At 36.4% G+C, this 17,625-nt stretch overlaps 1 protein-coding gene across 22 annotated transcripts in view; it reads left to right on the top strand.

The window, feature by feature from the left end:
• Positions 1–17,625, top strand: part of arhgap32b (Rho GTPase activating protein 32b) — a 138,845-nt gene that overhangs the window by 43,941 nt on the left and 77,279 nt on the right. For 13 of the 22 annotated variants that reach the window (XR_012396796.1, XR_012396793.1, XR_012396794.1 and 10 more), the window contains 2 exons: positions 561–674; positions 16,420–16,528. Coding sequence is in view for 16 of the 22 variants with exons in the window: in XM_073935356.1 (XP_073791457.1) it covers positions 586–674; positions 16,420–16,528 (198 nt within the window). In the remaining 6 variants the exon portion in view is untranslated. Of the gene's footprint in view, positions 1–560; positions 675–16,401; positions 16,529–17,625 lie in introns of all 22 variants that reach the window. The other 9 variants (XR_012396795.1, XR_012396792.1, XM_009295415.5 and 6 more) reach the window with 1 other exon arrangement.

Here is a 17,625-nt window from a genome sequence, read left to right as displayed (position 1 = left end):
GGAAAATTCTTATTTGTGCTGAATATTGTTCCGTGAAAATTGTACATATTGAATAGAAAATGCAGATTAGTCAAGCCTGAAGGTGTGGATATCATTCAATTAGATTTTCTCAAACTACCAATTAACAGCCTGGTTAATCTGCTTATCTTTTTAAAGAGTGTATTATCAGATCACAGTGAATCAATGCAAACCGATTACTAGCAGATAACATTTTCAAGTCTAAGCATTATCAAGTCTAAGCATCATTTTCAAAATACCCAGTAGAGTAAGATTATCAGAAATGTCCATGATTCTCCAAAGACAAACACACACACACACACACACACACACACACACACACACACACACACACACACACACACACACACACTGTCATCTTCTCTCCTCTGCTTCTTTTACTCTCACATTCGGTTTAGCACTGTCCATATTGTTTCGTGTCTCATTTCTAACTCTACTGACTCTCAGTAGATGTCTACTGACATCTTTTTTTATTCTCTCTACCTCTCTCTCTCTTCCCCTCTCTCTCTCTCTCTCTCTCTCTCTCTCTCTCTCTTTGGCAGGCTGCTCCTGCAGTGAGTCAGTATCATGGAGGCTGGCAGTGGGGCTGCTGCAGTGGTGGGAAGTGCAGCTCTTGGACTGCTCGGAGCCACAGGAAGTCATGATATCTCCGACAGGTAAGACTCACCGTTCTTCCTCATCAGAACTCCTCAGGGTCTTCTATCTCAGCCAGGTTATTTCACCCGTTTAAGGGTACCTGTTTGTTTTAATATGTAGCGCTCTTGCTCCTGTGTGTCTCCCTGCCTCAGCATGCCCTCTGCTTCCCTGCTGTTTCATTCATAACTGTAGAGGTTATTTCAGTGTGCATCGTGTGTGTGCGCAGCAAAGCTTTGGGCACGTACATCCTATTCCTCTCCAGGGGGTTGAGGAGAAATGTCAGAAGTGCAAGTGCTAGGAGGTACAGCAGATGCAGTGCAAAAGGATAGATGCATTCATAAAGATCCAACTTACTGGATGCAGAGCAACATCAGCCCGCTGTTTGCCAGCACTGATTAAGCTCCAATAAGAATATCCAAAGTCATTAATCACTTTGGAATAACGTCATTACTCTCATACTGTAGGTTTTTTATCTCTGCTCCCAAATTTTGCAGTCATATAGCATGATGCTGATTGCACATCCTGGATGAAATTCCACGATGCTGAGTAGTAAAGCTGTAACAGCCAATAAAAAGCGTTACTGTGCCAGTGCACTCCCACCCACCCACTCTCACGGCTGAGCTCTGAGCGCAAGTCATGTGATCAGTAGCGCTCACGAGAACCTGCACGCTTCAGCTTTCTCTCTCATTTTCTGCCCTAAATCCCTCTCCCATCACCTTCCCGCCAATGGTTTTTGGGCTCTACTGTGATTGTCCTGAGTTTTGAGGATTATTGTCCAGCCATTTTAGCCCTCAACCTCACTTGAACACAGTCCAAATCTGCTATGCTGAGGGTTACCATGGCAGCCACAGCTTAGCATATATTAGATATTAGCACAGCGTCAGCAAAGGAAGCCAAGGGAAAGGACAAGGAGATGCAGCGTATTCTCTCAGCTGAAGCAGTCCAGCTTTGCTGGTCATTTTCATACACACCCATGCTTGTGATTCATGGTCACTAGGGGAAACTTTTAAGCTGCGCTGAGGCTTTTCTTTCTCAGTCTCTGGTACTGTGATGACCCGGAGCTTTGCAATCCTTCAATACGCTGTCCCGCCACTGCACCGTATGCTTATCTTAAATAGCGCTTCCTCTAGAGTAGAACTCTGACATTAAATAGCCTCCAGCTAGGCAAGTAGTTGGCTTTTTAAATCACAGAACAGGCTGGGAAGAGTATTCAGTAGTTTGTTTCAATGACTTAACTTTGTTACCTCTCTATTCCAGAGCATCAGGGTTTCAGTGCAAGACCTCTGAAGTAGATCAGCTGGTTTCTTTGCCATTTCCTTGCCATTTAGAAGATGGTTATTATCTAAAGCGGCTTACTGTGTTCACTGATTGCAGGGCCAGTTTGCCCGGAGCGACTTGGGGGTTTAGTGCTTCGCTCAAGAGCACTAAAGTGATAAAAAAGGGTTTGTGATCCCAGTCTATTTGGATTTTTAAACCACTACCTTTGTGCTAGCGGTTTAGATCCTTAATCATTAGGTCGCTGTTACCATGTAAGTCTAATTTTCTCCTAGCTCAACACCCTACCGCTGAAGTGATTGCAGGTTAAGTGGCTCTTTTGAAGTATGTTTTTTTTCCCACAATCAATGCTGTGGAGATATACTGACAAGCTGCTATCTCTGTAGACTTAACTTTTACCTATTTTAATTTATTTTTAGCTTGCATGAACATCTAGCTTGGTGTTAATTTTGACAGCAAGTTTTGATTTAGTTTTAGTTATATTTTAGTCTTCTGAATCATTTTAGTTTTAGTTGACTAAATTTTACAAGATTTTAGTGAACTAAACCTACTTTATATTTAGTTGACTAAAATAGATTTGGTTTAATTTAAGTGTAGTTCAATTAAAATATTGTAAATATTTATGTATACAAAATAATTTAATCTATTCTAGTCTCATTGAAATTTGGAATGTAGCGTTTTCATTAAAGACCAAAAATTAGATATGCAATGTTTATTTATATCATAAGTGATACTGTATGTAAAATTGTGTCGGCAAGAACAGTAGACCACTAAAAATGTAGGACTTTGCAATTATTTAGCAAACCCTTTATTTTATTGTGGTAAACTACTAGTCTTTTTAAATAGTTTGACCAGTCTGTTGAATGGTTTCAAGCAACTAAATCTTTGAAAGGGCTTGAAATAATTTAAGTCCACTGTAAAATGTCAGTTGCCGTTACAGTACATGTTGCTCAGCTGTATAGCACTGAGAAAATAACTCTGTTAACCCACATAGAGGATTTATCAAGCGAAAAATGGACGTAAAAAATAGAATTGCGCTTCACTTCAAGGCAGTTTTTTAGAATGGGTCTTTCTGATAAGCAGAGATTATAGCACTACAGTATCATTACAACTTTACTGTAAGAAATAATTACTTGCTAAATGACATCCTGAGCGAAGCAGTTTTTGTTTTGTGGTAGAGGTAAGTTATAAATGGCTATTGTCTTGGCAATCGCGGCAGACACAGACAGCGCACGTGAACTAGCAAGAGTTAAATCAGGCCAGCTAAACTATAGCCGCAGCTAAAATGAAACGCATGAGGAAACAACTCCTCTGGAACATGAATGCCATAATTATATGTTACCGATGTAATAATTTTTTATATACAATCTAACAGAGTTAATACTCTAATGGTCAGCGAGAGGCTACACCCTTTCAGTTAAGCAATAGCACACACTCGGGTAAATAAAAAAGACTGAGTTTACCATGAATTTCTGGATGATACCTTGACATGCTGATGTCGCTTTAGATTTGTTGTTATTATCAGCTTTTCCTACCCATATGGTATACAGACTTAACATCAAACGTGAAACTTTTTTTCACTTACTGTAGCTGTTGCATTTCATTATTGTTAAATTAGACAGAAGCCTCTATGGATGATAATGTAATCGCATCTCACGACTACTGTGGATCAGTAACTTGTCAAATGTGCATGCGTCCGTGTGTGCTTGTATGCGTCATGGATCACATACCAAGATTAATTCTTATTGGATATTTTGCAAAAATTGTCCCTCTATCACATTCTTGTCGTTTTTATTAGTCAACGAAAATGTCAGTACATTTTTATTATAGTTGTTGTTATCATCACCTATTTTTAATTAGATTAAATAAAAGTCAGTAGTCACCAGTTTTTTGTCACAAAAATTATGACAAATTGTTCATCATGAAATCAACACTGGTCTAGCTATCGATTGATTTCTTAATTTACACTTTCCAGTTTGTTTAAGTTAATTTTAGTTAATGTATTTGCTTTATGATTTAAAAATCTGTATAAATACTGTTTATTGTGTAAATATGTGGGTTTTTGTTCATTTTGAATACACAATGAACACTGCTGTAGTTTCACTATATATCGTTAAAGCATTATAAACTATCAATAGTAAACAATTTGACACATTGTCATATATTTTCTGTACTGTGTTACTTTTTACAGCCATAATATAAACCAAGGCCGGTCATTTTTTGATCAATGAAATCATCAAAATGCTTTCTTGATTTGTGTTTTGTAACTCTGTGTTAGTCCGTAAGTAATTTGTTAGACTAATTCAAACTGATAACCAATGGGTCATTAAATTAACCTCCTAATAAAATTAATTTGTTCACCAGTCCAACTGAAGTGGTAGTTTTGCATACTAGCTTTGCTGGAAGCCAGAAAAGACTATGAAATACAAAGGCCTGATGTCTGTTTTCTGTTTTTCTTTATTGTTCTGTTATTCTGTTGTTGTTGTTGTTTTATCAGTCCCTCATCAGTTTCAATAAAGACTTCAAATTTAAAAGAAATATAGCTTCATTTATTTTGGTATTGTTGATTCAGAGCAGTGCAATGATTAATTTATTGACTGCTCTATTATAAAAGCCACATAAATTATTTTTATACATGTTTTTATTCATTGGAATAAACGAGTACCAGAATCTTATGTCAGTGACCGGGGAAGACTGATCTAACAGCATAGAGCTCTCTTCTTCCTGAAATATTGCATGCTGACAGAGTGCGTTTCTTTCAGCTTTTTTCTGTCTGTTGACAATTTGTTCATCCTCACAGTGACGAAGCATTCCTGCAGGACTTGCCCCTGCTTGAAATGGAGCACTGTGTGTAAAGCAGTAGTTCATCCAAAAAAGTCAGTCAATATTAACTGCACTCCTGTCATCACAAACATTTATGCTGCAACTTTTAAAAAACAAAATTTTTTAGAAGTAGAAGATTAATTGAGCTCCACAATGCAATTTTGCTTGCTTCTGTTGACTTTATTCTTCATGTAGGAATTGGTGCAGCCATTGGAATCCTTTTGGCATGAGGCTTCCAGTCTCATTAACTTACATTGATTTTCAGGCATTAAAAACTGCTTATGTTATGTTGCAAACTGATATTTTTTAATTACATTATTGTACTTTTTTGTATAGTCATGACCAACACATATTCTGTTGTTTATTATTCCTAGTCATTTGACCATAAGGCCACAGCCATATCACCCAGCAACCCAAGACCGATTTCATATGGAAGCTAAGCAGGGCTGAGCCTGGTCAGTACCTGGATGGGAGACCACATGGGAAAACTAGCTTGCTTTTAGAAGTTGTGTTATAGTGAGACCAGCAGATGACACTCAACCTGTGGTTTGTGCGAGTCCTATCACCCCAGTAAAGTAGAGGGGACACTATCTGTCAGTGAGCAGTGTCTTTCGGATGAGACATTAAACTGAAGTCCTGACTCTTTGTGTTTATTAAAAAATCCCATGGCACATCTCGTAAAGAATTGGGGTCTAATCCCAGTGTCCTGGCTAAATTCCCTCCATCTGCTGTTATCCATTATGGCCTCCCAATCATCCCCATGCACCGACGTAGCTATGCCTCTCTCTCTCCACTCCACCAATTGCTGGTGTATGGTGAGCGCACTGGAGCCATTGTCTTTTGGCTGCCGTCACATCATCCAAGTGGATGCTGCGCACTGGTGGTGTGAAGAGCTCCCTTCATGATATATGGCCATACACAATAAATGCGCTACATAAATGCATATTACATTACATTTACATGTTTCTGAATCGATACAGCTAAATCAGAAGTTCTAAAACAATCACAGAAATAACCGCTCATCCCAATAGTATCTGGATGCAGCCTTTATAATGCAAGCTGAGATTGCATCACTCAGCGATGCAATGTCAGACACAATGCACTCAATGGGGTGAGTGACATCACGGTGCAGGTGGGGTTAGGTGAGCGGATTAAAAAGCCTTGGATTCAGCTCAGATTGCACTGCACCGAGTCTGCAGCCAGACCCCTCTCGCTTCTCCGCATTGCAGAATAAAATGAATAGACCATAATTGCAAAACAATGTCACAAAGAGTTCATATGTTAGCTTTGCGTGACTATATAAAATGTTTTTCACTGATAATCATAATTTTTTTGGGGATGCACCAGAATGAAAATACTAAATATACCAAATTAAAAAAAACACAAGCCGATAAAATAAATCCATTTTATTGATAGAATTTTTTTTTTTGACCATGAGGCATCATTTTACAAGTGTTGAAGTGACAGCACAGCAGTGCTAGCAGCAGAAACGAGAGTACTACATAGAAATGTCCTGTTTTTTTCCAGTGAACATGTGCAGTGCTTGCATAAAGAAGTATGGGTGTACTGAGCTTAATATCCAGAGCAGAATATTGAGCTACTGTATTTTAAACTTTAACAGGTGTGCGTGTTCACGCTTGTGGATGTTCTATCTAAGATTATTGTAGTTAACAAAAACAAACAAAATGAGGGGATCTGGCAAAACGTATGTTTATTTCATAACAGAACATCGTAATGGAATTTAAACAAGTGAATCATGCTTTAGTTGGGTTGCAGAATGTTATTGTAAGACATTTTTCAGGTTATGGTGATGGTTTCACTGACTGACATTATGATGCAAACTTTCCATACTGTGAATCTAACCTCAGAAGCAGCCTTAGACACGTATTTGACTTAAGGCTGCTATCTTGTGGGCTGTTTGATTTTAATTTGAGTATTGGTAGATGGTAGTGCTTTTGTGTTAAAAAATGTAGCCTATCTTTGGTTGAGTTTTAATATACCTTATTTATTCAGAGGATTTTGAATCTTGCACCTAACAAATATCCTAATTTATATAAAAAAAAAACAACAACAACAAACAAAAAACTGATACTGAAACTAATAAAACCTTAACAACAACTAAGCAATTTCAAAATACAAAAACTAGTATATTTGCAGCTAAAAACTATTTAAAACTAACAGAATTTGACACAAAAAGTAAAAAATTAAAAATCTAAAACTATTATAACCTTGGTCTATTAGCTGCTTTTGCTTTGGTCATTACAGTAACATACTTTACTCTAGCCAGGTCAAAACAAATAGGTTTTATAGCTGTATTGCTTTCTGCTGAGATTATATATATAAATATATTAACTGCTTTCTGTTGTTTATTCTTTCGAATTTTCAGCTAAAAATTTTTGTGCATCCCTGATTATTTTGCAATTACATATGCACCATGTACCATGCCATGCTTTAAAACCTGCCATGCTTTAAAACAATAAAGATGTTTGGGAGAATGGTTTATTGTTGTGTCCATGCTGAATCCACCAATAGGTTAAAAATTCACAAATGCTTGGTCAGACTGTGATGCCCTAATCTTCCAGTAGACCAGCTTTTCATTTTTCCAAAATCCCTCCTCAGGTTCGAAGAGTTGCAGAAGCATATGGTCTGTGCCGTTTCTTTTACAGTGCCAGCAGCCTCTCATGTTAAAAAAACGTTTCATCTTTAGAGAGTTTAATGGGGAAGTGTTACTTTGTGTGGGCTGGTTTGACTCGCATTACTTTCACTGACATTCTGCTACTGGAGTTTGTGGATAGAAAGTGCCCTGCAGGGGACAGCAAGCTCTAGGCCCGGCGTCTTCAGTGAGCACTCGTTTAGACCAGCTCTCCAAGGCTGCCTGTTGTTTTAATCATTCCCTTTCCAAAATGCCCGAATTTGCTTGTGATTTGAAATCACTTAAATTTTATTTATTTATTTTTTTATTTTTGCCAGTATGATCCTCCTGATTTCTTCTCTCGGGGGTAGAACAAGCTACTTAATGAAAATGTGTTACAGTAATTTGGTTTAGGGGAAGTTGCCTTAGGGTGATATGTGCAGCAGACAGTGTGAGACCTGCTTTAACATTTGTAAAGTCTCTAGAGCTTGCTGGATCACACTGCATCTTCAAAAGAGAAGGGGCTCTGATACATGGCCCTTTCTTATTATTTGCCCTCTTTTTTCTATCTGTAATCTGCGTGTTAATGAAGTGCTGACTCTCAATAGTGGTGCTTTTGTGATTTATGAAGGCCCAGCATGACCTGCTCTGGCCTCCAGGAGTTAATGACTTCCATTGGGATGTGATGAGGGTATTGTGACATAACACAATGGCGACTTCTTCATCTGAACCCCAGAAACATCCCAATTACCATGTTGTCCTGCAGTGACTGAAACACAACCATCCGCACCCAGATTGTATATTGTCATCAAGATTTTCCAAAGCAGAATAGCATCATATTTATTTTTTTGGGGCACTCTTCATAACTCGAGTAAGAAATTAAGTGGGAATAAACTGTGAATTAATAGGTTTGAGAATTGGGGAATATATAAGGTAGTGAAGAATGCATCTTTTTGAGAAAATCCAGTTAATTGAGTATTAAATGGAGAATTGTAATTCAAATTTATGTAAAAAAAATTCTTAAACAGGGTACCAAAATGGAGCTAAAATAAACTTTAATGTGATAAAAAAATGTATGTCAAATGTTGTCAAATTAAATCTTAATAATTGTGTTCTAAAAATAGCATTTAATTATAATTTGTGGATAAATTACTGACTTCTATTTAACCTGTTAGTTAGCTCTCACTGTAAATAGTAACAGTTCTTGACCCCATTGAGCTACAAAAAATAAATAAATAAATAAATAAATAAATAAATAAATAGCTATCGTTTGAAAGAAGACTCTTCAAGCTTTTAGAATTTTGTCTACATTCACAGTTCATGTTTCTTCAAGAATCTTGGTGTGTTTTTGGAGTCAGATAAGAGTTTCAATAGTCATGTCAAAGCAGTAACTAAATCCGCATATTATCATCTCAAAAACTTTGCAAGAATTAGATGCTTTGTCTCCAGTGAAGACTTAGAGAAATGTGTTTATGCGTTTATGACCAGCAGGGTGGATTACTGTAATGGACTTCTCACTAACCTTCCCAAAAAGACAGTCAGACAGTTGCAGCTCATCCAGAACGTTGCTGCCAGGATTTTGACTAGAACCAGAAAATCAGAGCACATGTCCTCAGGTCTTTACACTGGCTCCCAGTTACATTCAGAATAGATTTTAAAGTATTATTACTACGTCTATAAGTCACTACATGGCCTAGGACCTCAAAACATTACAGATATGCTCACTGAATACAAACCTAATAGATCACTCTGATCCTGAGGATCATATAAACTAGAAATTCCAAGAGTTTAATCAAAGCAGAGTGAATCCGCCTTTAGCTATTTTGCCCCCCACAACTGGAATCAGCTTCAAGAAATGATCAGATGTGATCCAACCTTAGGTACATTCACATCAAGACCGAAAACACATCTGTTTAGCTGTGGCTTTACTGAATGAGCACTCTGCTATGTCTGACAGATTGCATTATTATGTTTTTCATTTCTTATTCATTCTTTTATTACCTGATTTGATACTTTTTAATCTGTTTTTATATCATTTGTTTTTATTTGTTTTATACTTGTCTCTTTTATTCCTGTTTATGTAAAGCAGTTTGAATTGCCACTGCATGAAATGTGCTGTATAAATAAACTTGCCTTGCCTCTTTGGAAAGAAGACACTTTGGGTTTTTTTATCAGTCATCTAGAGTTTATAAGTAAAGTCCTAGAGTGTATTTGAAAAAAAAAAACATCTTTGGTATTTTCAGTTAGGAGGCATTTAAGCAACATTTTTTTTCAACTAAATACAACAGAATTTTTGTTAGTTAACAACAGTGATTTTGCAGCTAAACGTATATTTGTAATTAGTGTTACATCATGCATGATGGCTTATTAAAATTGTCATATCAGCATTGCTTGTCCATGGTTTTGCTAGATAAAAATGAAACCTAATGAGAATCTCACCTGCACATACACAGCTCCATTGCACCTGACTGCTTGGAGACACTGATTTCTCAACTCAGACAAGTACAGGAGAGAAAATGTCAGAAACCGAAGCTGTGATTTCGTTCCCTAGCTGAAAATGTACCTGTGAAATATGCAGTGTGTTGTACTTTACATATCCAAAAAAAAAAAAATGAACATGGGGTTGTCCTCGAGGATGGATATCCAGTTTGCGAAATGGTTGCAAAATTATATTTCTTTTCCCTTTTGCTACTACTTTGCATCCATCTACTTTGAAACTCTCGAGTGCAGATGAGTTATGTCCCACTTATAAATGAAGACTATATGTTTTCTGTGATGCAGACAAAAGAAAATGCAGTGATGAAATTTATACAGTACAATGCATATCAAACATTGATATTTTTGCGGTTGTGATTTATAACCATGCTTAAAGACTGCTTTAAAATACATAATCTGCTTGTTTAGCTGGGTCTGTGATTGAGCACAGTTTTGTTTATCACCCACTTGTTGCATTTTCATCATCTCCATGTTTCATGTCTTCACTATATGAGCTCAAGAACACATTCATAGCTGCTCTGAAATGCATCTACTGTTTATGCATTCAGCATGTCAACATCACAGTCAAGATCACCGTAAGGAAAATAAAAGTCTTGTCATTTGAAAATACTTTTCAAATTATAACCACAGAACATTTATTTAAAGTATTAGTAGGTATACCTTTTTGTTTTGCCCATGTTTAATTTTGTAAGGAGCTTTTTTGCAGCACTTTGCCAAATATATTTGCCTTATTATATGGCCTAAACCCATTAGCTTAACCATAAGTGTTATGCTTTAATAGACTTTGGTTTTGATAATATAATCTTAAAAAAAAAAAAAAAAAAAAAACGTGTAATTGGGAGATGTACATCTTTACTTTTTATCTTACAGGTTTTTGGTGGAACAAACTGTTGCAAAACAACTTGAAACCATTTTATTAGTTTCTAGTTTGTTACAGAAATGTGTTTTTATTTGTAGCTGATAATTCTGTGACTGTTGATTTAATCATGTCGGGTTAACACCTTTTAATGAAACAGTGATCTCGGTCATCATAATGTATCATAAAAATCAGATACTAATACATCCTTATATTAGTACTTAAAAATTATACAGCAATGGCATTACTCAAGCCTGATTTATACTTTCGCCTAGTGCCGTGCCGTGGACCTCCACTCACTGTGTGCGCACCTCATGAAACGGACCAGGTTTTTATACTTGACATGTTTGCCCTTGTGATATGCTTCAAAATGACAGGGGCCAGTCAAAAGAAACCGGAACTACGCCATATCTTTAATATCATTTATCATATTTTCATTCAAGATTTTTAAACATATTATTTATACATATTATTGTAAAGATTATAAAGATTTTTATAACCATTCAAGATTTTTTTTAAATCAAACCTCCATGCGTCACTTGCTTTTGTTCATAACTTGGACAGTACCTAATATAGTTTATTAAAATATCAATGACAACAGAACATTGACTGTGATACAAATATGTTTTTATATTATGGAAATAATTGTTTTTTTGTTTCGTTATTTAGCCCACTCCACAATTCACACATTACTGTCTAGTTTCTGTCCTACTTATTTGCTAAAAAGGCAATAATGATCCAAAATTCCTGACCATTATCACCAATAGAGCCAAATAGGCTATTAGTATATTGTAAACCGATAGGTTCAAATATTCTTTTGCAGTTGTTAAAGAAATAATTGGTTACTCCATTTTATTTTTGTAACTACTAAATATTTTTTTACATCACTTTCTTTATTGTCCACAAGTGGAAACTTATCTTTAAGCTTCACCACACAACCACATCAACATTCACATTACCCATATCACAGACAAAAACAGGCAACACAAATACATTTAATGTCATCACATTAAAACTCAATTTAAAACCCTCTACATACTTATAACCCAGTATTGAAAATTGTAATGGCAGTTGGATCAAAGGACATTTGACACACTTTTTTCCTTTACTTAAGGTTGCCTAAAGTCTTTTTGATGGCAAGAGCGGAAATTTGGGAACAATCTTCAATAATGACATATATATGGCTTTGTTTTATTCTCATTGAATACATTTCACTTGTCTTTGTGCTTTTTTAGTCTTTACTACTCAAAGTTTAAAAATAAATAAATTAATTAATTAAAAATTGTAACATTTACATGAGTGTAAACATGTGAATGGTGGAAAAAACTATTCTGTAATTGTTTATTAAAACCACATGGGTCTCCACTTTTTTCATGGCCTCTCTTTTTTGTTTTAACAAACTTATCTCTCAAGTATCTTTAAACCTTTTAATAAAAAACTTTCTTCCTTTTCCACTGCTGTTGCAATTTCTAGTCAAGAATTATTGGTCATCTGGTTATCACTATGATCACGCATGAGCAGTTCATAAAGATATCTGTACAGGCATACCTGTTTCAGACAGAATCTCTTCAAAGTGATTCATATTCAGCTTAAATGAAATGCGGCGCCGCATGAACTGTTTGCTCGAGTCTTAAATTTCTTGCGCTCTGCCAGCCGAAATCATTTTGCACTCATTCAAAGCAAACCTCCGCTAACACCGCAATGATGTCTCAGTCGTCAGGCACACCCAAAACGAACCTCTGCTAACACTGCTATAGGGTATAAGCCGAGCTAGTGTTGTTCCCTAAACTTCCGGTGACCTGTTATTGTGAGTTTTTTTTTTTCCATTTTATACGATTCCTTTTACAGTATCGATGTTGTAATGTAATTAAAATACAATCAGTTAAAAAGATTTTGCTATTCGTTTAGTTGCTCAAACGTAAAACTAGCCGAGAATCCGTTTACTCGCACGCGCCCGTCAGAATATGCAGATTAGCGCAGAAGCTCCATTGAATATACTGGGGTAAAATAAATGCTCATATTATAAAGACATGGTGGGAAAAATGTAATTTATTGCAGTGCTTCTTGTACAATCTGAGACCCAGTTGATATTGGATATCACTCAGCCAGTGAAGATCACTGATTTTTAAAGAAAACAGACCTTAAAGACCTTAAATGCACAGATTTTGCAATGGCATTCAGTTCACCGGAAGCTGTTAACCCAGGTTACTGGCAAATTAAAAGTCCTAATAGCATGCTTCGGCATATACCGTATTGAAGTCACAGTCGCTTTGTGCACTCAAGCGGACTAGCAAACAAGTCAAGTATAAATCAGCCTATAGAACTGTGCATGTGCACTGTGCAGCGATTTAGTTGTTTTTGTAGATCTGTGTGAATCTTGAGATTTTTGACAGCAGTGTTGTCTATACATCAAACACAATTGTCTATACATCTTTACATCAGATTTTAAAAAAATATAAAATATGATTTTTTTTCTCCTCTTTTAAGAGCATTGTACACATGCTCACAGTCAAATCATTTGACTTTATGCTTTGCACCTATACACCAATCTTGTCTGTTGTTAAATGCACAGATAAAATGTCACACAGCATAATACATATGCAGGAGGTGGTGGATTTGTAGTCATTTCTAAATGGCAGGAGGTCCAGTTTTGCAGAAATCTTCAGAGCTGTTTTAGTGCAGATTGCATGTGGGCCTTTGATTAGCATATCTTTCTAACCTCAGCTCAGAAAACCCTGCTCATCTCCACATGTACGTGACGGAATCTCCCGCTCCCTCACACTATGCCTCATTGAGCTCTCTTGTTCCATGAATGATTCACTAACCAAAATACACACAGGCCCGTGGCCGCTGCTCGTTGTAGTTCAAGCAAATGTGATTAATCGTGTTATCGATTAAGCACTGCGGTTGGTTGCACCTGGATCAAGAAAGAGTCCTGGCAGCAGTGTCATAATGCAGCACACTGTTGCTTTCTGGACATCCTCCATCCTGGCGATTATAGATGCAAAGTCTGCTGTGTCAGAACTGTATGGAGGATGACAGTTTGAGGTCAGTAACGTATGTATAACTCAGCCTCCTTTATTTTGCTTCGGAGTGCTCGTTCTGTTTATGTAAGCATAAAACTGACAGCAAGAGGGGGAAGAGAGATCTGAAATTGACATCTACTAAGACCTGAAGGAATCTTTAAAATCACTTCATCCTTTTTTTTTTAGCCTATTTTCTAGTAACAACACTGTATCCAAACTATTTGGTTGGGTCGATAGACGATGCCATCAGCCATCACACTTAGGCCCCATCTACACTAATAAGTTTTAGTTTTAAAGTGGCATTTTAGAATGAAAACGATTCACATCCACACTGGTGTTTCATCTAGCATTTCTGAGCAGCCCTCCTTCAACACTATAATGATGAAAACTCACATCACGTGACCATGCACACACACAGGCAAGTATGCGCCCTAGGCAGTCAGCGGGTGCTTTGAGCAAAAAACCCCAGAGAGCAGTTCACATTGGATAGTTTATCAAGGAATGTACTGCTGGATTGCATCTCACTATAGTTGTTAAGCATGATATTTAATTAATCCTGTCTCTATCTAACAACTCTTCAGGCCTATCAAGAATCTATCAAGTAATGTGTCACAACGTCAGTACACTGCTTTAATCTTTTGCCTTCTCTCTTGTACTTAGTAATTTTAGCGAAAACCTCAGTTACTGTTGGTTATGCACCGTTTTTACCAACCAAGTTTTTTGATGCCATTATAACGACACAGATCACTCAGCCTATTCAAGTCCCAGGGAAAAAGTGATTGACAGGTAGTCATTTGTGTGTAACTTATCTTTATTTATTCATGATTTGGTTATGGGTAAAACAAATACCATGCGGTTCAGATAGTTGAAATGGTAGGCTACAAATAATAAATTTGTTTTGAATAATTAATTATTCATAAATAATTAATTCACCACCGCCTATCATAATGAGACTATTATCCATCGCGATGTTTCACATTAGACGTCGTTTAATGCTAAATTGGTTGACATCGCCCAACGCTAAATTTGAAGCATCAAGGCTAGTTTTAAGGGAATACATCTTGTTTTGACCTGAAATTTCCTAGAATTGTGCATGAATATGAAGAAGCTATTTGCTGCTTATAATAAGTATTAAACATTTTTGAAATCCATAACTAACCAAGTCTGTCTGGGATTTATACGTTTGATGTTTTACAAAGTCATAACTTTTTTATTATATATATATATATATATATATATATATATATATATATATATATATATATATATATATATATATATATGTATATATATATGTATATATATATGTATGTATATATGTATGTATATATGTATGTATATATATATGTATGTATATGTATATATATGTATATATATATATATATATATATATATATATATATATATATATATATATATATATATATATGTAGAAATATACTTTTCTGTTAGAATATGTATAGCTCAATATTTTTACTATTCACACAAGCTGAATAATGGTTTAAAGCCTCCAGCTTATCTAGTAAACTTGTTTCTCGTCTTTCCATTGTTTTTTTTTTTCAAGAGTTGAATCAATGTCAGATGAAAGAGAGTGATTTGAAATAGACTCATGTCTGCGAGTTGCTCTTGCTTATCAAATCATCTCAAGAACGCCTCCCCAGCACATCCTTAATGGCGTGAACCATTTTTACTGTGCTTCATAAATCATCAGCATAATTAAAGGTCTCACAAGGATGCAAACCATGTCATTAATTTAGCCCAGATTTGTGTGGCGGTGTCTAATTCTTGTTTATTGCAGAATAGCAACATGTAGTTAAAGTGAAAGACAAACATGCTGTTGTAGTTAGTAAAGTTTGCTGAATGTGCTATTGTTCTGGAAGCTACGGTCGACACAAGTGGCTTTGCACAAAGCAGATAAACAAATATTTAAAAGCCAGTTTCCTGGTCATCCAGATTGATCTAATTCGTATCGGATAACTTTTATGTAATTTGTTCCATGTCTTTTTATGGAAACCATTTTCTTCTCTGTTAGAACATCCCACACTTTGAAAAGTGCAACCGTACCACTGACCGCGCTGCGCTTTTCATCTCTGATCAGTGGTGGTTTGTCATTTTGCCAATGTGAGACGAGCCAGACTGCCACTTTGTGTCTCCCACCCTCTCGTTCATCAGTGTTATTGAAATGAAATAATATCTTTGCTTTCTTTCACATCACCCATTAAAGACCATATGCTTTACTTTTTTTCTTGATTAAATAAATCCAACAAGATCAACTTTTCTAGGCTGCAGGCGTTTTCCAAAGAAAACTGAAGATCCCCTTGACATAAATTGGCAGATATTCCTACATGCTGTTGTAGGGATCTCATTCGGATTCCCTGCTGTGAATGCTGGATAATGTATTTTTTTCCTTTTGTGTCACTGTGATTAGTTTCAACATCTTGACTAATTGAAATGATGCTGCCATTAACACCTCTGTGAAGGATGGGATGTTTTAATTCACCGCCTTACATTGAGGACATGTCATTTCCGCTGTCACACTGCCTCACTGATATTCCACTCAGCACCGCATTCGTAATTCTCAAAGGCAGGCGCATAGCAGGCCATATCCGTTCAGTTCACAGACTATTAGACTGACCCAGTCTCTTTTCTCCCCTCAGGGGCCTGAGGCCTGGACGGCACCCTGAAGAAGACGATATCGTGCCAGAGCTTGCCAGGAGCATCCACCCCCGAGAGCGACCTGACTGGGAGGAAACCATCAGCGCAATGGTGAGTAGCCAATTGCTCGTGGTCTCGCACAAATCCAGTGACTCCCTCCCACACCCTTCATTGACAATGCCAGTAGAAAACAGAGCTGATAGCTTACCCTAAAACTGTAAAAATGAAAGACTGACTGCTTGCACACTGATGTAACTGCCATTTGTGGAAGAAACTGGACCCAAAACTCCCATTGGGAGTCATAGATTGACTTATCTTAGACCTAGTCAGATACCTGCAAAACCCACTTTTGCTATTTTAAGGACAGAAAAATCCGCTTTGCGCTGCGTCACATGGTCTAACAAAGTTGTGCTTATTTTCTTAATGAGTGTTTTGAGAATAAACCAATCAGAGTCCTATTTCGTTTAAGAGTGAGTTGTGTTGCGCCATAGCGCATTTGCTCTTTACATGGCAGACTTTGTAAGTGGAAAAACTAAGTGCTTCACTAGCAAAAAAAAAAAGTTAAACAGACCATCTGTAGCGTGAGAATGAGAGCATGAACCTCCTCATTCTTTACTTTCACTTTCACTCTCTTTCATGGATAAGGAAAATGTGTTGTACGCACAGACATCCATTAGCCTACATAATTAATTTCATTTGTTAAGCGCAAAGATTTGTTTCAAAACTATTTCTAAATTCAGTTCTAATTTCCAGTAAACGAAAAATGAACAATAATGATGAAGTGTGGTCAAAAAACTGAGTTATATCCAAATACACATGCTATGTCTCATATGGTCCAAAACCTGACAGATAGACAAATCTAAGCTTGTTTTTAATAAAACAAATATATATATGCATAAAATAAATAATACTGCTAATAATACTAACATTATACAAAAGTAGATTGTTATGAATAAACTGAAAAAGCCTCTTAAGATGAAGAAGGCATAGAGGCAGTGGTTTTTATATGTAGAAAATAATATTTTTTGTAATATTTTATTCCTTTAATTCTTTTTCATTTGTAAAGATATTTGGGCATTGCTGTACATCCTGTTTATATTGTGCAATGTGTAATCGAGGCGCACAACTAACATGCTCTGCGCTGGACTTTAGACCTGCTCTCGGCTAGACCAGAACGCCTATGGGCGCACAAGAACGCAAATGCATTC

Source organism: Danio rerio, chromosome 21 (assembly GCF_049306965.1).
Source record: "Danio rerio strain Tuebingen ecotype United States chromosome 21, GRCz12tu, whole genome shotgun sequence".
Lineage (NCBI taxonomy): Eukaryota > Metazoa > Chordata > Actinopteri > Cypriniformes > Danionidae > Danio > Danio rerio.
Note: the sequence above shows the minus strand (reverse complement) of the source record. Positions and strands in the feature narration are given on the sequence as shown.